Source organism: Cupressus sempervirens, chromosome 5, assembly GCF_028749045.1.
Source record: "Cupressus sempervirens isolate cs-2001-9-10 chromosome 5, ASM2874904v1, whole genome shotgun sequence".
Lineage (NCBI taxonomy): Eukaryota > Viridiplantae > Streptophyta > Pinopsida > Cupressales > Cupressaceae > Cupressus > Cupressus sempervirens.
The window spans coordinates 890765877-890791564 of NC_143122.1; the positions used below are offsets into that span (position 1 = coordinate 890765877).

Consider the following 25688-nt stretch of genomic DNA (forward strand, 5'->3'; position numbering starts at 1 on the left):
CGCTTCTTTGTGTAATGTGGAATACTATTGGTTATTGTCGTGACCGGCACTCATTGTATTCTCTAATAGCCACGGTGAATTGTAACTCCTTGCATGTGTGCCATACAGTGCCCATTGCTTATTTTATTGCACTTGAACTCCAAATTTAACATTAATCTAAATTGCAAAAAGTATAAAACATATAGTTACAATGAAAATTGACACCAATTGATTTAAACTTGAAAAGGATGCCATCCGTGCAGTCCAATGTGGTCTTCAGCTGACAAAGAACTACATATTTAACTTTGATCTACATTACACATTATATAACACCATAACGTTAAAATGCCAAAAATAATACAACGATTGATTTCAGCATAAAAGGTGCCACACATGCAGTAACATACAGCCATTCAATTTATCACCAGCTCCTGATTATGGTTTCATGAGTTATATGTTACAGCACATTGCATTTTTATGTTGTGAAATCCATTCTTTAATTTTTTGCGACTTTAATGTAATTTTGTACTACCAACCTCATGTGTCAGTCACCTTGTTTGACAATTTGATGACATAATTCTTTATGATACAAGTAAAGATCGAGCACATTTTCTGTATTACAGAAAAGTTAAATATGAGAAATGCCAAAATACATAATGTTCAGTAGAATCCAACTCCACTAAATAATGAGACATGCACTGATAGGCCATACAATTCACCTTCTATGTAAAATTATTTTGCGAGGCCCATTTAGATATAGCCTAAAATTTGATAAAATCTGGCGAATTTGCATGGCACCTGATGTAGATTCAGGTTTCTCAAAATTGACCTCAAGAAGGCAACTTCTAGAGGTGTATTAAAAAGATTAAATCATTAAGCAATTTTTTTCATATCTACTACAAAATTACATTGGCTTTACAACAAATAAAAGAATGCATAGATTGAGAGGACAAAATTAGAAAATTCTCTCTGCACTACGTCTCATGCCAAGCCAACTTCCTAAAAATACATTTGATATATTCCCGAATAAAATATTCTGGTCGGCCACAGTTAGGGGTCAGAACGATCTTGGTGCTTGAAACTTGAAATGCAGCAGACGACCTTAGACATAAAGCAAACATTGACAAATCAGGAGAATGTGTTGCTATAAAGGATTTCCCAAAACATGCACCAAGTTCTCCTATACACTAATGTACATACCAGGCATATCACTGAGAGAAGCAACAAAGATATGATACGATAATTCCAATTTTCTCCTCATGCTCATCATGAAATATCTATAGGGTACAAAGCAACACCGTTGCGAGCAGCTTGAATGCGACCCCATCTACCTAAGCGAGGCTCCTGTTTAAGAAATTTCCAATTAGATAATTAGTGCTTGCTCTAACTGTTGATTTTAATGATTGATAAAACAACTTGAATTGTAATATATGAAGGAATCTGTACAGAATTCAAAATGAAAAGATATGCAGATGAATGTGAAAAATTGTACATTTAGCATTGGTTTGTAGCTATAAATCAACAAGCAAGGAAGCAAAAGTATAGGAGCAAATAGGATTTATTGAAACCAGAGCCCTCCCTTTCCCAAAGACATGTAACACCATATCCAGTACATTTAGTTTGGATATGTAATAACTTGTTAAATGTATTGGATGTAGTATCACCAAAAAAATCAAGCCATGAACTAATTAACAATAGTGCAATGCAGTCTTTTATAACAAGGTAAGCATTTAAGTAGGTACGATGAGCATAGATAAATCAAAAAAATCAGTCATAATTATGCTTGTGACCACCGATAATGCCAAAGCTTGAAATGTACAGAGTTCGGATAATTCCATGCAGGGTCTGGTGTAGGCAATTTTAGAGGAATGGAGACAAAAAGCTGCAGAACCAAAAACTCAGGTGAATGCTGCATTGGAATTACGATCTTACAGTTTCTATTTAAGCAAAATATTCAATGATAAACAGATATGATATATCTAAAAAATGTACAAAATGATAGACCAAACGCAATACTGGAGTGGAATCCTCCAAGTATTGTAACAACAAAATATACTCAACATTAAGAAAAAAAGGAGAACAGAATATAAATTTGATAATAGAGTGATGGCCTTAGACTACCTATAAATTCTACTACAAAATTAACATGTGAGATGAGCTGGCTACCCTCTTCCAAAACATGCCCACATACATCTTAAAGTATCAGTAATACATATATAAAGATATATTTAAGACCCATTAATGGAGTTTTGCATCCACTCTAATATCACCCCAACATCATTGCTTAAAGAGCCTTGACAAAGGCAGCATTCACTTAACACTTTGTGACAATCTTCCATCCCAAATCTTTGCACAGCCATGAGTACTACTCCCTTGCACTAATTACAAAAAACAAGTTGCAATGAAAGATGTCCCAATAGAAATGCGGTTAAATTAGCATATAAAGGTAGAATCATATAAAGCGATTGGGAAGCATGAAACTATTGGAAGTAACCTAGAACCCTAATAAAAACACTTATATATTGTATGTAGAACTTCGTAGAGAATTATGTATCCTCTTTGCCATAAGTCACAACATGAATGAATGCATGTCTCAAGGTTCGCCTTTTTAAGCTTATTATTTGAGTCTGTAAGACATGATTAAACTCTCCTTTCGAAACAGTGCAACAACTTAAGGACAATGAATTAGTGAACAGTAACCAGCCAGGAAGAATGGCACACATTAAAGCAATTTAAGCATAAGAAGAAGTTTCGTGCAGTAAAACTGAAACACAAAATAGTAATGCGTAACAGAGGAGTATATGTCCGTCAATGGAAGGGTGGTTTTTAGGCCTTATTTCTAGATCTGAAATCCTTTGACCTCTTTGCCGTTTCAAATTTCTTGTAGTGTTACTTTTAATATTTTATTGATCTGTGTTAGTATTTCTTTATTTAGTTATTAAATTTTATTTTTATTTCTATTGAATTGACCCACAAATCAGTCAGCAACCTTGGTTAAAAGCCAGCAACAATTCTTTCCAGCCTTTAATCTGATAGAAACTTATCTTCAAAATCAGACACGGTAGCTGAATGCAGAACATTAATTGAACCTTTGTGCAGATGCACAAGGCAATTGCAAGCATTTCTATCATTGGTTAAAATGAAGCTTCTGTACAGTAATACTTACAAATGTTTAACAGGATAAACTCAACCTTAATGTGTATTGATTTCAGCATCTGTGTAATTAGTAGACACGTATTAAAGAGCTCAGGAAATATTGAACTCAACTGCAGTGTTTTCAGAATTACAAATTTTATGGTAAAATTGTCAGTGTAGCATAAAACTTCCAAAAGATTCTACAAAAAAAAATGGTTTGACGGTGAAATGTTTGCAAATTAATGATAGACTACTTAATTTGGTACAAGCAGTTCTATGTCTTGTCTGAGATGCATGAGTTGATTTCTAGCACCACAATGCACAACATGGAAAAAAATTATCCTGTTTTTTGAGACAATTTGGTATGTATTGCCATCTCACATCAGAGTTAGGCAGTGAAAATGTCTTAAGGTTGTTCGATCCCAGTGATCTCTGCCCTTTTTTTTTTCTGGCATTGGTACTAACCAGTAATTGCTATTGGTGTGTGATGGGTACGCCAAAGAGGAGTGGAAGGTGAAATGGGGAAAATTTTGGTCTATTTTTGACATACGTTTTTGATGTCCATGAGAGAGAGAGAGAGAGAGATACAGAGGTTGAGGAAGAGGAAGCTAGAGAGGGAGAGAAAGAGATGAGAGGAGAGATGAATGGGCAAAGAGACTAAGACATGTCTAGAAGTAGATGCAGATAGAGCGAGAGAGGAAAAGAGAGACAAATAGATAGATGTAGAGAGAGAGATAGAAAGAGAGAAGGGGAAAAGGGAGATAGAGAGGGAGAGGGAGAGCATAATGTTCCCTATTAGAACTTCACTTAATTTTCACTAGGACCCCTAAACGAGGTCTGGATTAATACCTTGGTTTAAAGCCCGCACCAAGTTAGTTATCAATAGCTAAACAAACACATAGTTCAACAATGTTCCAAAGAAAATTCTAATCATTATTATATAATCCTAATGTACACGAGATTTCCTTAAGGCTTTTTCAAAGAACCCATCCTCATTATGAAGCACCATGGGAGATCGTACAGGGCACATGGAACCTATCCATCAAGCCCAAGAGCGAGAAAGTGACAGCCACCATTCAACCTCCCTGCCCCACTCAGGGTTACCACTCTCAAATGGATCTTATACTACTTACAATCCCTATATGTACACTCCCCTCCATGATGGAATGGTAGATTAAGCTTATTGGAATCTTCATTATTAATTATACATTAGAAGCAATAGAATATCGGCACACATTCCCACTTCCCATCAAATGAACGTCCAATAACAAAAATTAGCCAATTGATATTGTAAACCATTCTTGCTTACTTTGAGTGGATACTCATACATTCCCATAGATGATCAGAAATCGTGACCTCTTGTATGGTTATAACTGTTATACAGGCGTGATTGGGCTATTTGCATTGTTTTGAATATTGGATTCATAATACATCTTTGATCCATTGTTGGCAGAATTCGTGATCAAGTTACCGATTCACAAAATGGGCAGCGTGATGGGCATTATATTTACCCCATGCTTGATTTGTTTCAAGGTCACTGTTTTAGCAAAATTATTCTAGAATCACAACTAAAAATGAGATCCATAAATATGATGCAATGGACAAATTTTATGGCATTTAATTGACAAATGTTGGAGTCCATTATGAATAGCCCTATGATCGACTATGCAAAGAACATTGGGAAGTAGGAGAAACACTTCTTTCTTATAATCCTTGGTTAATTTATGATGTAGATATTATTGGGTGGCTAGTGAGTTTCAAAGAAAAGCCCGACAAGAACGCCCAAAGTTATATTTTCTCCCGGCAGTTTATAAAGGCTTTGGAATAGCTGAGATAAGCAGAGGATCGGGCTCTTTCTTAAGTTCAAAAAAAATGCATGCAACTCCAATGCCGAGCTCCAGCTCTTACGGTCAATCTCCGAAGTTGCAAAAACAGAGGATTATGAGGCAAAATAGTGGTTGAATTGTCTATGCATGTGACTGTATCATGGTTACTCTAGAGAGAGCTCAAGAAATGGTGGTTGCTGCAATTGGAATGTCTGAAGCACATCATCAAACCATTCTGTTGTGACTTCTCTATTGGAACATTTCCCAGTTGGCTATACTGTACCGGTGGATTGGACTTCGTGACACAGTGACAGATATTCACTGTGTCTTCAGTACCTTTGAAGAGAATGTCACATGTCATAAAAGAATGCTTATTGATTTTGAAGCCCAGGGGGATGCTGTTTTTCAGAGACTGTGGTCTTTATGACATGGCAATGCTATGATTTCCTTCTGCTCAAAACATTGCAGATCGTCATTATGTACAAGGTGACAGTGTAAGGCCTATGGATACTCTACATGTTTTATTTGCTGACATTTATCAAGCAATTCATGAAATTGTGACGCTGAATGGAAAGACTGGGGCAGATCATACAAATTGCCAATGTCTGGTTGAACGATTGAAGCTTTTGAAGCCTCTGCTGGATGATGTTAAGGACTCAAAGACAGCTTTGACGGGATCAGTTGTCAGGGTATTTGAAGAACTATATTCTTCTTTGAAGAAGGCTCAGGAACTTATAGAAAGATGTAGTACAAAAGGGAGTCAAGTTTATAGGGTACTTTGCAGCCAGCAGAATATCACTAAATTTCAAGAAAAATCTTTGGATATCTATCATGTCCTGAATTCCTTGCCTCTTCTCTACATACTCCAGACCAGTTACAACTTCAAGTTGAAATTTGTGCTGAGGAATTGCGCAGGTTAAGATACACTATCTCAAACATAATGCCATTATAGGAATCGACACAATTGGTAAAGGAGAAGCTCCATGAATGGTTATTCAAGGTTAGGGTGCAACTTCTGCGGGAGATGCAGGATACAAGTTTTGAGTTTGTTCTTCAAGATATAAATAAGGCAAAGAAGGCAATGGATAAGGCTCCTTCTGGGAGTATTATCAAAGTTATTGAAAACATGCTAAATACTGGAAATCTCAATACTCAATCTGGTCTTGATCTTCAATAGAGTTCTGTAATGACTGTCATTGCAGAGAAGCTCAACTTTTTCCATTTTCTTTCACATTTCCGATCTTTTCACAGGGAAGCATAGTTTGCACAAATGCAACCAGTACAGTGTGCAAGCTGCTTCCAGAGTCATGGGGCTTTATGTGTCTTGTGCACACACACCAGATGATCACACTCCAAACCGAAGTGTTAATAATGTTAACCTGATCACCTACAGGTCTGATAGTACATACCATAAATGTTCTTCTCAATATAATATATCTCTAAATTAGCATTTTATATAGGACTCTAAGGGCCAGAGACTTCTTAGGAAACAAGATTATAATGTTTAACCAAACTAACAATTAGTTTGTTAAGTGCTATTAATTATATCTTCATGAATCGCCGACTAGGAAGGAGTTTGATTAGTGCTCATTTAGGAAAGGTTATGTCCCTCTAAGGGACATATCCTTTAGAAAGGATATATAGTAGGTTGTAAATGCAGTTTATATGACACACAGTTACAGCAGTCTGCTCCTCCAAGCATTTTACATCCAGCGTATTCTAAATCAGAGATATTCTAATTCAATCAAGATCGATTGTAGAGTACTGGATCTGCATTTAGGATAAGTGTTAAATTCCTCAACAATCTGAATATTCATAATATTTAGAAGACCATTCTCAGCAATTCAAGACTGAACTAATAGTCTGATCCAAAGAACAAAGAATTAGCAGAAACTTTACATGGTATCAGAGCCAAGTTATTGGTTCTAGGGCTCTGCAAAACTCAGTTATCAAACTTCATATATATTTAGTAGCTTTCTCCTATCTTCAGTGGCATACACAATCAGACTTGAGGACAAGTTTGATGGAAAAGAACACTTTGAAGCCTGGAAATTCAGAATCTTGATGATTCTTGAAGAGAACAATGTTAAACAATTCGTTGAGGGAGCATCCAAACAACCCCCAGTTGAACCTCACAAATCTATATGGCGAAAAGAAAATAGAAAAGCTATTCAAATCATCTTGGATGGAGTTAAAAATGATATTGTACCTATGCTTACAAAACATCAAACTGCCTTTGATATGACGAACGTATTACAAAATGCATATGAAATAAAAAATGCAACCAGGGTTCTTGCACTAAAAAGGCAACTAAATCACATTCAAATAAAGAAAGGAGAATCGATAAATTCTTATTTCCTAAGAGTTGCCGGCATTAGAGATGAACTATCAAGCATAGGAACCATCATTAGTGACACAAAATTAATACTTATGGCTATACATGGATTGCCAGATTCATGGGAGACATTCGCACAAAGAATAAGTGCGAGAGATCAGCTTCTGGACTTTAACAAACTCAAGAATAGTTGTCTTCAAGAGGAATCTAGAAAACTAAAGAAAAGAGGGAAACCAAAAGTAGAAGATGAAGAACTTTACGTTCTTAATACAAACTCTTATAAGGGCAAGAAGAAGCATTTCAAGAAGAAAAAGGGAAATCAAAAAAATGTGAAGCCCAAGAAAGATCTATCTAAAATAAAGAGTTTCAAATGCGAAAAATTTGGACACTATAGATCTAATTGTCTTAAAAATTCCAAACAACAGGCAAATTGTACATATGTCACTAAAGAAGAAGATACTAATGATCCTGAGAACCGTGTTTTGTATTCCTCTCTATCAAATGAAATTTCAAATAAAGCATGGGTAATTGATAGTGGATCTTCTAGACATATAACGAGATACAAAGAAACTCTAGATTTTTTATCAGAGAAGGTTAATAGTGAAGCTAACATTGGTGATAACTCAGCACACCCCGTTGAAGGAATTGGAAATTGTACTTTGAAACTAAAATCAAGAAATACTCTTCTTCTTAAAGGTGTACTCTATGTACCAGGGATTAAAAGAAACCTAATCTCAATTACAGCACTTGAAGATGATGGACATAATGTTGCATTCATAGATGGCAAAGTATTAACTTGGGCTAATAACTCTTCTATCAAAAAAGCAAAGTTAATTGGTCAAAGAAAAGAATATTTGTATGAATTAAATACAGAATCTAGTCAATCCACTCAAGCCCTAGTCCATGAAGCTATAGATACAAATGAAATATGGCACAGAAGATTAGGGCATCTAAATTTTAAAACCTTATCAACTATGGAGAAGATGGTTACTGGATTACCCAAATTAAATAAAGACCATCCTAGTATTTGCAAAGGGCGTGCTCTGGGTAAAAGCACCAGAAGTCCCTTTCATGATAGTACTAGAAAAACAAATAATGTACTAGAATTAATTCATTCCAATTTATATGGACCTATGTCTATTCCTTCTCTTGGAGAATTTTGGTATTATATCTTGTTCACATATGACTTCTCTAGGAAAACATGGATTTACTTTTTAAAATGCAAGGAATTAGAAAATATCCTACAAAGATTTAAAGAATTCAAAGCATTAACTAAAAAAATTTCAGGACATAAAATTAAAACCCTTAGAACTGATAACGGAGGAGAATATACCTCAGACTTGTTTAAAAGTTTTGTAACGAATCAGGAATTAAGAGGGAGTACATTGTTCCTTATAACCCAGAGCAAAACAGGGTAGCAGAAAGAAAGAATAGGACAATTATAGAAGCTGCTAGGGCTATGATTTTTGACCAAAATCTAGAATACTATCTTTGGGCAGAAGCCTCTTGTACTGCAAAACAGAAGCCCTCACTCCTATCTTTAAGATAAAATCCCTGAAAAAGTATTTACTAAAGTAAAACCCAATATAAGTCCTCTTAGAATTTTTGGACGTCCTGTATATATCCATATTCCAAAAGAAAATAGAACCAAGTTAGAACCCTCTGGGAGGAAAGGTATTTTTGTAGGGTATAGTGAAACTTCTAAAGCATATAGGATTTTCATACCTGGACAAAAAACTATTGAACTTAGCAGAGATGTAATCTTTGACGAAGATCTTGCATTCAAAAGAGTCATAAGTTCTGATGAACCTTCTTCTTTATCTATTTTTGAAAGAAATAGTGACTTTGGGTCCCAGAGGGAGAACTTAGAAGAAATCAAAGATGAAATTCAAAATATGAACCTTAAAGAAAATTCAAAGAAAAGACCACTTTGGGCCATTAAAACAATTGAAGCAGCCCAAGACTTTGTTGCACCTTCCGAAACAGTCAGAGAAAGCAAAAGACCTAAAAGATTCTCTGGTTATACAGCTAACATGAGTGACTTATCCAAAACAAAGCCAACCAATCCCTCTGATGCTATTAAACAGATAGCTTGGAAAGAAGCTATGACAGAAGAATACCAATCTATCATAAAAAATGATGTTTGGGAAATTGTTCCAAGACCTAAAGGAAAACTTGTTGTTTCTTCTAAGTGGATATTTAGAATAAAGCATGTTGTTGACAGTAGTATTGAGAAGTATAAAGTCATATTTGTAGCCAGAGGATTTTCTCAGAAAGAAGGGATTGATTATGAAGAAACCTTTGCTCCTATTGCCAAATATACCTCCGTAAGAGCAGTCTTAGCAATTGCCGCATCAAAGGGATGGAAGGTACATCAGATGGATGTAAAAACAACATTCCTAAATGGAAAGATTTAAGAAGAAGTCTATCTAGAGCAACCGGAAGGATTTGAAACTCATGATCCTAACGCTTTTGTTTGCAAGCTCAAGAAAGCTCTTTATGGGCTTAAACAAGCTCCCAGGGCCTGGTATGAAATAATTGATAAATATCTCACCGGCTTAGGATTCTCCAAGAATGAAGCCGATTCAAACTTGTATTATAAAAGAGATAAAAATGATATGGTAATTCTGATATTGTATGTTGATGATTTATTAATCAAGGTGATGATCATCTTATAGATCAATGTAAGAAAGATCTAACTAGAGAATTCGAGATGAAAGACTTGGGGCTTCTCCATTACTTCCTAGGATTAGAAGTACGACAGTATTCTGACAGTATCATACTTAATCAAGGGAAGTACACATCAGACATTTTGAACAGATTTAGAATGTGGAATTGCAAGTCTATGTCTTCTGCAATGGAGACTAATTTACATAAACTTAAAGAAGCAGCAGCAGAATCACCTTCCATAGATTCTACTCTCTACATACAGATGATTGGATCACTTATGTACTTCGTAAATACAAGACCAGATATTTGCTATGCAGTTAATGCCTTAAATCAGTTTATGTGTGAACCAAAGGAGATTCACCTAGTTGCGATTAAACACACTATGAGATACTTACAAGGCACCCTTAATTTTGGAGTCAAATATGAGAAAGTTGCTTTAGATTTGCATGGATTCACCGATTCAGATTGGGGTGGAAGTGTTAAAGAAGGGAAAAGCACTTCAAGATGCTGTTTCAATTTAGGATCAACTCTAATATCTTGGATATGCAAAAAGCAGTCTTTAGTTGCTCAGAGCTCCATAGAAGCAGAATACATTGCAACAGCAATGGCCTCTCATGAAGCAGTCTGGCTGAGGAAGTTACTTGTAGGATTATTAATTTACTTGGGCAAGCCATGAATCCTACGATTATTCATTGTGATAATCAGAGTTCCATCAAACTCTTAGTGAATCCAGTTTTCCATGACAGGTTTAACATATTGAAATTTCTTACCATTATGTAAGAGATATGATAGACAAGAATTCTGTAAAATTGGAATACATTTGTACTGCAAATCAGACAGCAAACATACTCACCAAACCTCTATCTAGAGTAAAGATAGAACATTTCGAGAGGAGACTTGGTATGGTTGAGTTGTAATCCATTTGTACTCTTTTGATTATTAATAAAATAATTTTATTTTTGTCAAGCTATCGACTGTTATGGCTCCACCATTTGTATTCATTATTTTAAGAGGTGATGATCTCTGAAAAATAATGGACACTTGTACAAAACATTATGACAGATGACTATCTCTTAGATAATGTGTTAAACATAAGAGTTCTACTGTAAGATCTAGATGAGTTCAAGATCATATTGTGATGTAGACATTGCTATGTTTATGAGTCACAAATTGGATAAAGGGAGAATTTTATTCTTCTCTGAGGTTATCCTGTTTTTTGATAGATCTTAAACTCTGGATATTGTTGTGATACTAGTTTCTATGAAATCACAATTTGGATAAACGAAGAGATTACTCTTCAGATTTATCCTGTATAATATCACTAGTAGTAGTGATTTGTCATACCACAGGTTTAGTAATATGACTTTGTATCATGTGTTCTATGATACCATATACTAAGAAGAATCAAACAGATAGAGAGTATTAATTCTTCTGTATTGGTATTGCTAGATATAATATCTCTCTATAGGATTATCAGTTTAAGAGGGAGTGTTAATAATGTTAACCTGATCACCTACAGGTTTGATAGTACAGACCATAAATGTTCTTCTCAGTATAATATATCTCTAAATTAGCATTTTATATATGACTCTAAGGGCCAGCGACTTCTTAGGAAACAAGATTATAATGTTTAACCAAACTAACAATTAGTTTGTTAAGTGCTATTAATTATATCTTCATGAATCGCAGACTAGGAAGGAGTTTGATTAGTGCTCATTTAGGAAGGGTTATGTCCCTCTAAGGGACATACCCTTTAGAAAGGATATATAGTAGGTTGTAAATGCAATTTATAGGACACACAATTACAGCAGTCTGCTCCTCTAAGCATTTTACATCCAACGAATTCTAAATCAGAGATATTCTAATTCAATCAAGATCGATTGTAGAGTATTGGATCTACATTTAAGATAAGTGTTAAATTCCTCAACAATTTGAATATTCATAATATTTAGAAGACCATTCTCAGCAATTCAAGACTGAACTAATAGTTTGATTGAAAGAACAAAGAATTAGCAGAAACTTTACACAAAGTGGGTTCAACTTTCCTAAATTTACCCTTGATTGGCAAAGGTACATCAAAAAATTAAAAATTATATCCATTTCCAGAAGTAAAGGGGATTAAAGGCAACATTTTGCATGAAGTATGGTATTGAGAATTAAAAAATTATAGTTCTCTCTAGGCCCAACAATATGCCAAGTGAGTATTGCTACTCAATTGAAAATATTTACACAAAGTTCTGAAAGGTGAAATTCACTGGACAGGAAACCTGGATATATATTTGCGATCTCAAGTGAAACTATATTCACCCAAATTAGCAATTTTTAATATCTATTAAGAGATTAAATCTTTTCATTAAAGGTGAAAATTATGTTCACGGGAGAGTTAACGTAAGTGTTAGCCATTTTTGCCTCCCATTCAACCCACCATCAATAACCGATCAGGGATATCTTCAATGGACTATTTTCTTTTTGTGGGTTAACACATAATTAGGTTGGGGTTAACATTTTGTGTTAACTCGGTCTCTTCATGAACCAAATTGACTCGGTTCCTTCATCAATCGAGCTAGTTCAGTGTGTTCTTTGACCTAGTGAACTAGGTCGTCTCATTTGTCAAGTTGCGGGTTAACACACGTTTTCTGTCAGGGTTAACCATTTTCGCCATTTTAGAGAATGACTTTGCTCCTCTTTCCAAAATAACGAAATTTGCTATTTCGGAAGGCTTACCCTTTTGCTTTCATGAAATCGCATGCTGCCTCCTCCACCGTGCAATTGGGAATGTGTTGACCAACTGATTCATGCCACATGGCAAATTCTTCTTATGTTGGGTTGCTTTTGATCCAATGGTTTTTGTATTTTTGCATAGCTGCCTTAGATCTGGACGCATCTTTTAAAATTTATGTATGCATCTCAGCCATCCATTTGTTATGAAGATCTTGATCTACAGTTGGGTTTTATTCACTTGTTGAGGAGATTTCTTGCAGCATTTGGGCCGTCTATTTCAGAATGAAGATCTACATCGAGGATTCATCTTTTTTGGGGCAAATCAGATTTATTCCACGCGAGTTAACTCTACAATTTTGCTGCAGGTTAACAGTGCATGTTATCCCATCACGCGTTTTCTAACAGTGGTGTGAATTCATTTGTTGCGGCCATGACACATTACAAGGATTGTTCTTTAATGCTGAACTACATTCTTAGGCCTTGTTTGCACAACACCTTTGCATCTCCATGCCTCTTTATTGAATGTAATGATCAAATCTCATGGGATTTGATTTCTTACGGCTGGGTGCATTTGTTTTGCCCTTCTTGTCACTTCACTACAGCAAGCTGATTTTAAGATCAGATTTTACTCTGATATTCATTTATTGCTCTCTGCAATTCAACTCCACTTAGGTTGGGGTTTGAACTCCATAGTTTAGATCCGAGTTATGCCTGCTCTATAAAGACAAGTTGTAAATACTTTTTCTGAGTTCTTCTCTGTTCTTCTCTGGTTCATGACAGCAGCCTTGTGCACTGTTATTGTAACTGCAACTTTGCCTTCCATTAATAAAACTTGTCATTTTCTTACCTATTCTTACCATTCTGCTCTCTAGTGCATGTATTTGCCTTGTAGTGAATAGTTCCTTTCTGTTTTCTTGATTCATATGTTGTGTTAAGTCTATTAGTAATTGTTGCATAGTGAAATATCTTTCCTTTCAGCACTTCAATCAGTTCCAAACCTGCATGTGGTTCCTTTGACATAGAATAGAGTCAAGACTAGAGTATTCCGGATTTTCATTGTTGTGTAGTGCAGTCATAGGCAGAGCTGTGACCACACTTCTATCTCGGAGCATCACCCCCTTTCCCTTTCTACATTCTCTTTCAGTTCTCCCTTTTCCTTCCCAGTTTTAGTTTAGGTGCATAATAGTAAGGAAGCCAGCCTTCTCCGAAGATTCAGCCTCAGAGCGCAAGTCGCACATTTGAAGGTTGTTTCCATGTTACACAAGGTCGCTTGAGGGTCATACCTCAAGCAAGGGTGCAGACTTTTTTGTCAATAGTAAAGAAATTGGTAAAAATAAAATGATATTTCCTTACAGCAAAGGTAAACATAAGGGTCAGATATTTTAAAATAGGGAAAAGTGAGAAACCAATGAAGAGGGACCTTTTCAAGATTCAGTTGCAAAACTGAATAATGTTTTCCAGGGGAATCTGTTTATTGAAAAAGATGGGCCAGAAAAGGCTGCTTCTTTCTCGAAAGTCTGTAGGCTACAGGGAAGAGAAGATGGTTTTCGAAGTTCTGATTGTAACAGAGAGAAAGGGGAATTATATTTGTGTTTTCTGCAGCTAGATTTTAATGGCAGGGTTAAAAGTGATCCAAGGATCATTTTTGTTGTGTATTGAAAATTAAAGAGAAGTTTGTATCCTAGATGTTTTGGTCCAGATATTTACTTCTCTGATTGAAATAAATCAGTTGGTTGTTTCTTTCATGTTTTTTAATATTATCCTGTATCATCTTGTCAAGTAGATGTTTGCAATGTGAATCTATTGGTTTATGTATACATGTTTTGCAGATAGAGATATTAAATTCCCTTTTGATTTCTCTGTAATAGGGAAGATTGAACATGTGATCTGTTGATCATTTGTTTATTTTTCTCTGAATCTTTCATGTAATCACATTCATTTTGTATTGATGAATGAATGTCAGTTGCCTTCGTGTCTTCTAGTTAAAGAAATAATCAGTAACTAATTCGTTGAATATCTTTTAGGAGGGAGCTGTAGCTCTCAATTCAGAGGAAAGCTAGCAATTCCATGATAGTCTTTCCAACTGTTGGTTGAGTTTGTTCTTCTGTTAGGGCATTCTGAGTCTTTCTGTATCATTCATTTTGAAGGATAAATCTGTCAACCAACATATGGTATACCTTCTCCCGAATGTACTGTGACTGTTTCCAACTAATTGTTGGCCTTGATCGCTTGTCTTAATTAGGTGGTTGCTCTTAACTATGACTATCTCTAACATCTATTCACAACACAACTAGTAATATTCTTAATACATAATCGATTGCGTACTGCTGCTTGACAAAAATGTATCATCAATATCCATGGTCTGCTGTAGACGATGAACTACCATCACCACCTTCACTGGAGGAGAGTAACAGTTTTTTGGGTGGAATACATATATCTTCATTATCAATTTAAATATTTGTTTTTACTTTAGGTTATTGCGGGGCCATGACAGTCTGCCCTTCCCAATATTGCTTATCCTCGAGCAATCTCAAATTCAAACAATTGATGATCTTCTCTTTCCCATGTAGCATCTTCTATAGGCAGGCCTTTCTCCACTGAACCAATAATTTGGGAGTCTTATTCTTTTATCTTTTCTTCCCCATAGCTCGGAAGTCTTATTCTATAATCTTTTCTCCTGCATAGCAAGGAAGATTTCAAGTTTCAAAAATAAATTTGCCTTCGATGGAAACATGAAATATATTGTGGATTCTAATATTTCCAGACAATTCCAATTCCAAAGCTATCACATCTCTCTAATAATCTTGTATTATCCGAAAAATCGAGCTTCCACTCCACTAGCCTTGATTGAAAATTATTTGTGGTTGTAACCTAGGATACCAATGTAGGCATTGTAGGCTTCCGTCCACATTTGGATGCCTGTGGGTGGCATCCGGGAAATTCCAGTCACATCCACGTGCGTCAGCCCAGAAAAACAAAAAAACAATGACTTTTCACTTTTACAAGAAAATTAAAACATGTACGTTTTAGCACTTTAATAACATTTTATTTGCCAAACCCTAAAACGGCCCTAATAGAGGCCTTTCAACCATTCAACTATCATTTTGTTGCAGCTGGGTTTGCTCTTCTCATTTGGCTTCCATTTTGGCCTTTTGAAGGCAACTTAATTATATTTTCAAAGAGGAATCATCGTAGGGCGAGAGTTGACTTCCACAAGTTCATTAAAACACAAAGAGGTAAGCATTTTATCCTATTCTTGAGTGTCTCAATGAAATTTTTTGAGATTTTGATGAATCTTTGGAAGTTTGTGAAGAAATCTTCCATGTTTGTTTCAATTTATTTTTTCTAAAGAAATTTAGAAACAAGTTTAGGTATCTATTCGAATGGTTTTGTATCATTGTTTTTTACTTGTATGCTTGATAATTGATATTCATAGTTTTTTTATTTATTTAAATTTATTTAATTTCTTATTATAGAAAGAAACTACATTGTATTGTGCAAGAATGGTTGCCACCAGTAGTTAGGACCACTAGTAGTCAAAGTTCAGTGGGAGGGAGGGCAAGGTCAGAGTTCAATGGCAGGGGAAGGAGGGGATAATTTCAAAATTAATTTAGGGTCTCCTCTATGAAGACATGCAACAAGAATATCACAGGTTTCAAGTGGTGGCTCCTATAGTTGGAGTTGTAGTTATTATCAAAGTAACAAAAGAAAGCCTTTTAATAGCTCTTATTCCCGAGTAAAACTTCATTTTATGGGCCCAGTTCGTAGAGCCTTTGGAATATGCAAAGGTGCAGAGGGGAAGGGGTTGTTTGATGCACAGATAGCTTCGTTCATAAAAGAACAAGAAGTTGTCGATCGTTTGGTTAAAAGATCAAAAAAAAGTTATTATCAACCTCCTTCCTCAAAAATGAACAAAATGCAATCACCCATTGAACCGGAACCAATTGTATCCTCCAAACGTTCATTCATGCAAGTACTTGTACTGGGAGAGGAGGAAGAAGTAGAAAATAGTGCATCAGCCCAAAAAAGAGGCCCATTGCACTCTACATTTAAAATGAAGGCAAGAGACCACGCTAATGAAGCCATTGCACGTTGCCTCTATGCTAATGGCCTTGCGTTCAACCTGGTAAGATCACCACATTGGAAGGAAATGGAAAGAGTCATCAAAGAAGCACCAAATGATTACACAAGTCCTGGGTATGAAAAGGTGTGTACCATACTCTTGCAAAAGGAGAGAGTTTCTATAGAGAAAGAACTTCAACCCATTAGAAGTGCTTGGAAAATTTTGGGTGTGACAATTATGTTTGATGGTTGGGAAGATACAAGAAACAGGTCATTAATTAATGTGATTGCAGTGTCCCCCAAACGGGAAATGTTTCTAAAGGCAATTGATTGTTAGATGGAGGTGAAGGATTCAAAATTCATCTCTAATATTTTCATTAAGGCCATAGATATGGTGGGTAGTGAGAATATGGTCCAAGTTGTTACAAACAGTGCCAAAAATTGTAGGGGAGTTGGTGCTTTGGTTGAGGGTCGGTATAACCATATTTTTTGGACACCATGCACTATACACTCCCTCAACTTGATCATGCAAGAGATTGGCACTCAAATAGATTAGGTGAATCAAATATACAAAAAGGGAGAGGACACACAAATGTTTGGAAAAAAATCACAATCCATTTTTAGAACGTACTCAAAATTGGAGTTGCTGAAGGTAAATTAATTTTTTGTAATTATTAAATTTCATGGATTTGCAATTTAGTTAATATTTACACTTTTATTGTCAATTGACATATTGTTCACTTGCTTAGGTTGTTAAGACCCGTTTTGCATCTCATACTATTGTTATGAGACGACTTCTTAAGGTGCAAGACGCTTTGAGCCAAATAGTCATTTGTCCTCAATGGGGTATGTGGAAGGCTTCAAATACAGAAAGAGCCCTAAAGATTAGGGGTATGATCTTGGATGATTGTTGGTGGACTCGTGTGCAATACGTACTAGATATCACCGAGCCCATCATGACTATGCTTCGCTTTGCCGATACAGATACACCTTGCTTGGCAGATGTGTACAATGGCATGGACACCATGATTGAGATGGTAAAACATTCTATACAAGCACATGAGAGTGACCCTACAGAATGTCAAGCCTTATGCATTAAAGCAGAAGCAGTAATTCTTCATCATTGGGAGAAGATGACTACCCCATTGCACCCCCTTGCATATGCTTTATCTCTCGGGTATTATAGTGAGGCGATACTTTCAATGCCAGATAGAATTGCACCATATGGTGATGAAGAGTTTGCTAATGGGTGCTCCAAAGCTTTTGCAAGAATCTTCGAAGATGATGAGATGCATGAAAAGGTGAGGCTAGAGTTTAACTATTTGCTTTCGGAGCAACACTTACTCCATTTCCAATTAAGGACCAAAATGAAATGGGAGCAATCACATGGTGGTACATGTATGATCAGCCATACCAACATCTACAACATCTTGCAATCAAAATCATCTCACAAGTAAGTTTTGATTTTTGTTTTTAGAATACAACTTGTATTCTACAATCTAGTGTTTAACATCTATCATATTGTCATTTGCTTTTCGTTTGTATGTTTAAAAATTAATTTTGTGAACACAATGTGAGTTGTGAATTCTTATGCTGTTGAAAGGAATTGGGCTACATACTCTTATATCCATTCAGTGAAGCGCAACCAATTGGGGTCAAAGAAAGCTGAGGACTTGGTCTACATTCATACCAGCTTGCATCTTTTGTCACATAAGGATGATGAATACTTGGATGGGGCAGCCAAAATTTGGGATGTACTCCCTCAGTGTGCAAACTTGGATGCAACACTTCATGATCTTACTAAGATGGTGGATGATTGTGATGATAGGTCTATGACACAGGGTGCATCTAGTGCAAGTGGAACCATTCTTGGTTCAAATGATATGGAGCTTGCAAATGTTGGAGATGAGGAGGATCCAGAATTTTTTGAGAATCCTTATGATTCTGATTAGTGAACATTGAATCGTGAACTATGTTTTTGATTTTGTAGTTTGGACATGGAGTCTAGAACATGAATAATTGTGGCTATGAAGTTAAATTTGAAGTTTGAACTATTTAATTGACATATAAATAATCTTGAATCTTGATCAATGGTAAAGCATCATACGATACTATCAAATGATGTATGTTTGTCTATTTCTATGTTTCTAACTCTAAGTTCTTGTATTTATACATTTCTTAAATTCTTTGCATATTTATTAATATGCAAAGAATTTAAACACATCCGTACCCAAAAAAATCCTACATCCTATATCCGCATCTGAATCGATAACTTAGGTTGTAACCATAAGAAAGCCAAACCTCCAACTTCAAGCGTTCTCTCAATGCAATTCCAATTGGTATAGATCTTTTGTTAGTTCCAGGTACGATGCTAGATGCCCTTGAGAGTCTTCGCGATATCCATATTTTGTTGTGCAAAGTCCTTGGCCCTTGGTACTCAACTTTCTTGGATGAACAATGACATGTGGTTGGAGGTATTATAACAATGATCACCAAGGTGCAACCATCTTGTCCATTCATTTTCTTGTCTAGAGACATAGTTCCTCAAGTATCCTTGTATCACTTGTTTACAATCTTTGTTTGTACATCTATTTGGGGATGGTAGCTTGTATTGGGTGTAAGTTTAGTACCTATTAAATGGAAGAGAACTTACCAAGATAGGCTCAGGAACTATCTTTACCACTGATAACTTGCAAGGTCATGCGGTTAGAAGTTTCAACTATTTGCAGAGCTTGACAATCCACCACTACATACATACAATCCTTTCCTTCAACCTTGAGCAACCAGATTATGAATTCCATAAAGATAATTCCCATTTTTCATTTGGATTGGATGAAGGTTGTAGGAACATGACTGGATGACTTTCTTCAGTTTTGTTTCTTTGATAGTCATACATTTTTGTACACATCAAAGGACATCTTTTTTTAAGTCCCTTCCAAAAGTATTTTCCCCTTTTTTGTAAGTTTTGTCAAATCCATGGTGACCGGCTAACGAGTTGCCACAATATTCCTTAATAATCGTGTCCTTCATTTTAGAATTGGGTACCAAGAAAGCCTATTCTTGTACAAGAAAAGTTTTTCTACTACTTTGTATTCTTCATTGAGCATATTTCCTTCTAGAATATTATCATCTTGTGTGTCTTTAACATATTTCGCAATGATGTCATTCCTCTAATTGGCTCCAATGTTTTTCATGGAGTTAAGGTGGGATCCTTATGATAGGGCATCTGGGGACAAACATAATCAAGATCAAAAGTTATAGGCTTGTATATTGTTTTTCATTTAGGTGCTTTGATTAATAAAGAATCTCAAGCTATTATGATCTATTTTGACATGGAACTTCCCACAAACCAAATAGTCTTGACTAGGTTATAGGGTATGCATGATGGCTAACTTCTTCTTGTCATAGATGGAGTACCAATTTGAAAGAACGTAAAATCAAGGATGGCTATGAAAGAACGTAAAATTAAGCATGGCTAAGATAGGGCATAAGCTCCTATACCTCTTTTAATTTCTTAGAAGCCTATTGAGTCGCTTATTCCATACAAAAGCGCCCTTTTTAGTTAAGCCTGTGAGTGGAGTGGCCAGTTCAAAAAATCCATTTACAAACCATCAATAATAATTGCATATTCCCACAAATCCCCATAAATGTGTTAGGGTTCTTAGTTGACCATTTATTGATGGCTTTAATTTTATCCTCATCGACACTCACTCCACGTGCATTGATTTGATGACTACGGTACAAAATCTCCTCTAGCCCATATTCAAATCTGCAAGTCTTGGTGTATAGTGGTTCTTGTCACAAAATGCTTAGAACTCGCTTAATATAATTCCTATGTTCCCCGGGGATGCATACCCGGCCTAAAACCCAACATTTTGAGGACAGGAACGTCCTAGGGACGAGGGGGACAAGTAGGGGACGTCCCCTAGCCGTCCCCAAAAAGTGAAAAAATGCAGGGGACATCTCGAAAACTTGGGGACGCTAGAGGGAAAAAATGGGGGACGGCTAGCTGTACCCAGTACGAAAAGGGAACGTCCAAACGTTCCCTTTCCGAACATTCCCTTTCCGTACTAGGTATGGTTGGCCGTCCCCCTTTTTTGTTTACATAAAATTAAAAAAGTTTTAACATAAAAAAATATTTTAAAGCCTCCAACTTGGTCGGCTAGGTTGGCCCCACCCGTCCAAATGCCCTAAAAGGCAATAGAGGCAAAATAGGAGCACCAAGCTGCTTCATTTTTCTATGTTTTGTTTTTTAAGTTAAAAAAAAACATGATTATGATACATTGATACTTATTACTTTATGGCAGCCCTCTATCCTTTGGGCCTATAGCTTTGGGCATATTTTGATTTTGATTTTCAGATTTATCATGTTTATCATTATGACATTTTGATATTGACAATTGTTAATGTTTATTGTTCAGCGTTCACTGATATTGTTATGCATTTTGACAATTGGGTACTAAAATCGGATATTATTTCCTAGATGGCATTCAAATGTTGTATGTTATGGTTCTATAATGTTTAAATGACATGCTCATATGAATGATGTGTATATTTGCAAATTTGAACATATATTTTTAATTTTTCTATATATATATATATATATAGCCGTCCCCGTTTGCCATCCCCCCCATCCCCAAAATCACCATAAAAATTTGCCGTCCTGAAAACCCATCCTGCCATCGAACACCGTCCCTGTACAGGAAACTTGGGGGAACATAGTATAAATCATATGTTCTTTGCATGTCCTATTGTAATGAAGGATATTATCGGAGATCAATAGAAACCTCCTTAGTTGTTTCCTCAATATATTATTCGTGCACAATTCAAATGTTGCAGGGGCATTGGTCAAGCCAAAGGGTAGGACCAAAAATTCAAGTGTCCAACCTAAAAGTCGTCTTGGGAATATCTTCTTTTCTCATTTTTATTTGATGGTACCTAGACCTTAAATCGATCTTGGAAAAATATTTTGATTTGTGTAATTCATTAATTAATCTGTTAATTCTTGGGATAAAGTAGGGGAGTTTTTCTTGTCTTTTTGTTTTAACACCCTTTTATTTATGCACATCTTCATAGTGCCATTGACTTTCTCAACTAGCACCAGGATGGATGCAAAAGGTTCAAATCCTCTCTTTGGGGGTAGTCCTAGAGGAATATCACCAAATACCTTCCTATGTTCTTTTTACATGGGTTGGATATCAATGTGAACTATCTTCCCTTGGGAAAAAGTCTTGTTAATAGTCATACATTGCACAAACCATGTTAATAGTCCCTCACTGGATTTGCGACATGGTTTAACAACCTCATGTGTCTTCAATAAGTCTAGTAGTTTGTATCAGGCATTGACAAGTCGATCACTTGGTGCAACGGCACCCCTAGCAGTTAACAAGTGATATCAGAACTTGGTCACAAGTTTGAATCCTTGCAGGTCGCAATGAGCAATGTTGGGAGGGGGATTACTAGCAATTGCATACATGTGCTTGCAACGATAATTTGATAGGTGCTCAATAATAAAATTATTTTTTAAAACACAATCTTACGTGAACAAATTAGATTATTAATAATTTTTAATTTAAATAACATAGCATTTTACTAAAATCTTTTAAATAGATAAATAATTATTATTTATTTAAATTCAATTTATCAAATATGAAGGCAAGAGCCTACAACATAACGGTAAATTGTGAGCCTCTTAATTGGGAGGTTTTGGGTTCAAATCTACTCAAGCTTAACTAATAATAAAAAATCTTTAACCACAAATAATAATAATTAACCGATAAATTTTTTGTAATCAAATATGAAAAAAAATTAAAATTAAAAAAAATCAAAAAATCTATTATGAAAAATTAATAAGAGAAATAAAAAAATAATAATATGAAAAACTAACATCTCTAACAAATATTCTATTGACTAAATAAAATATAGAAACTAAAAAAACTACACTAATATAAATATAATTTAAAAACTAAAATCAAAATCAATTTTAAAAATCAAAAGCTAAATAAATAGAGATCACAACATGAGCTAATGTGGAGATCACAAGTAATTATTTTTAAAATAAATAGGAAAAGAAAAACAATAGTTAAAAATGGAGATTTAAAATATAATCTTCTGTGAACAAATTAGATTATTAATAATTTTCAATTTAAATAACATAATATTTATTAAAAATCTTTTAAATAGATTAATAAATATTATTTATTTAAATTCAATTTATCAAATATGAAAAAAAATCATTTAAAAAAACCCCTTCAAAAAATCTATTATGAAAAATTAATAAAAGGAATACAAAAAAATAATATGAAAAAATAGCAACATCTCTAACAAATATTTTATTGACTAAATAAATTATAGAAACTTAAAAATAATATTTAAAGAAAAAAAAAACTAATATAAAAAACAAAATAAAATAATTTAAAAGCTAAAACCGAAATCAATTTTGAAAATCAAAAGTTAAATACATAGAGATCACAACATGAGCTAATGTGAGATCACAAGTAATTTTTTTTTTTAAATATATAGAAAAAGAAAAATGATATTTAAAAGTGGATACAACAACTAATAGATATCTAAACAAGAGTAAAAAGTGGAGTGAGATAAAAACTGGTCGGTAAATAATTAACGGGAAATATCTACAATTTTTCGGCTAAACTGACAACTTTTTAGTCAAAAATTTAATTTCTGGGAACAAAGTTCCCACAAATAGCCTATCAGCTAAATTAGCAATAGGCCAACATCCCTCACTGGATTCGCGACATGGTTTGACTGACTTATGTGTCTTTTATAAGTCTAGTGGTTGTATCAGGTATACATAGGTCGATCTTTTGGTACAACCCTAGTGGTTAACAAACCACTCTTCTTCCTTTGAGATGAGACTACTTTTGGTAACTACTACTCCATTATGTTGGAAACAAATCTCCAAATTTGGAAGGTCAAAAATGAAACATCCCAAGGAGTGTATCCGAGTACCTAATCTGTCATTGGCATCTAATGTTACACGGAAATCCTCTTTGATGGGGTGTTTTCCTGGGGTAATTTCTAGTCAGGGAATTATCTTGGTAAGTTGACCCATTGTAAAATCATTGAAGTCCTTATCTCCAATTTCAATTTTGCAACTAAATCTTTATTGATCAGGTTGTAGAATGCCCCACTATCCAAGATCTGGAGGCTTGTGAGATGGTGGCTAAGTTCCCATGATCTTCCCTTCTTCACCCCATCTTCATTTGCTAGGGTCTTCTTTCCCTCCTTTCTATGTTACTTTGCCAAATAATGCTTCCATATAGTATGCTTGACTTTCCTTTCCACACAATTGCCTAGTATCGATTCTTATTGGTAGCTAAACACAAATTTTGATCTTCTCATTGTCTTTTACAAATGTATCCTACTTCCCTTTCTTCCTTGCACTTAAAACACAATTTGTTTTTCATAGACTCTTTCCTTTCTTTGTAAGGCATCAATGTTTTTTCCATTTGTCTTTATAAAAACTAAAAGGTTTAGGAGATTTTGAGTCTTTGTATGGTTCTTGTCCTTTGTAAGCATGATGACTACATTAAGTTCTTTTTGAATAGCATAGTTAACAGGTGTAGGCTTAAGTGCACTTACCAAGCTCCGAATACAATCTTTTAACTTTGGACAAATAGCTAGGTCAGTCTTCTATGAGATACTTTTGGTACTATTATCAAAAGGCACAAAGAAGGGTTGTGACCCAATTCTTATGAAAGGAGGTGACTCTTTCACCAATGAAGTATAAATGAGAAATTGTTTCAAGCATTCAATGTTCGATCATTAGAACAAAATAAAATAATTTAAAAGCTAAAACCAAAATCAATTTTGAGAATCAAAAATTAAATAAATAGAGATCACAACATGAACTAATATGAGATCACAAGTAATAGTTTTTTTTTTTAAATATATAGAAAAAGAAAAACAATATTTAAAAGTGGATATAACAACTAATAAATATCAAAACAAGAGTTAAAAGTGGAGTGAGATAAAAACTGGTCGATAATAATTAATGGGAAAGATTTACAATTTTTCGGCCAAACTGACAACTTTTTCGTCAAAAATTTAATTTCTGGGAACAAAGTTCCTACAAATAGCCTATCGGCTAAATTAGCAATAGGCCAACATCCCTCACTGGATTCGCAACATGGTTTAACTGACTCATGTGTCTTCTATAAGTCTAGTGGTTGTATCGGGTATTCGCAGGTCGACCTTTTGGTACAACCCTAGTGGTTAAAAAACCACTCTTCTTCATTTGAGATGAGACTACTTTTGGTGATCTATCAAGTAACCCTCTCAAAGTGACTACTACTCCATTATGTTGGAAAAATATCTCCAAATTTGGAAGGTCAAAAATGAAGCATCCCAAGGAGCGTATCCGAGTACCCAATCTCTCACTGGCATCTAATGTTACACGGAAATCCTCTTCGCTAGGGTGTTTCCCTGGAGTAATTTCTACTCAGGGAATTATCTTGGTAAATTGACCCATTGTAAAACCATTGAAGTCCTTAATCTCCAATTTCAATTTTGCAACTAAGTCTTTGTTGATCAAGTTGTAGAATGCCCCACTACCCAAGATCTGGAGGCTTGTGAGATGGTGGCTAAGTTCCCATGATCTTCCCTTCTTCACCCCATCTTCATTTGCTAGGGTTTTCTTTCCCTCCTTTCTATACTACTTTGCCAAATAATGCTTCCATACAGCATGCTCGACTTTCCTTTCCACACGTGCCTAGTATCAATTGTTATTGGTAGCTAAAATACAAATTTTGGTCTTCGCATTGTCTTTTACAAATATATCCTATTCCCTTTCTTCCTTGCACTTAAAACACAATTTGTTTTTCATAGACTCTTTCCTTTCTTTGTAAGGCATCAATGGTTTTTTCATTTGTCTTTATAAAAACTAAAAGGCTTAGGAGATTTTGAGTCTTTGTACAGTTCTTGTCCTTCGTAAGCATGAT

General features: G+C 35.1%; 1 protein-coding gene across 1 annotated transcript in view; it reads right to left on the bottom strand.

Annotated features, from left to right (window-relative positions):
* Window positions 1-556: 556 nt before the first annotated feature.
* Window positions 557-25688, bottom strand: part of LOC149558787 (U3 snoRNP-associated protein-like EMB2271) — a 45625-nt gene continuing 20493 nt past the window's right edge. The window contains exon 7 of the mRNA XM_089832851.1: window positions 557-1323. Within this exon, the coding sequence (XP_089688977.1) occupies window positions 1246-1323 (78 nt within the window). The 3' untranslated portion in view covers window positions 557-1245. The remainder of the gene's footprint in view (window positions 1324-25688) is intronic.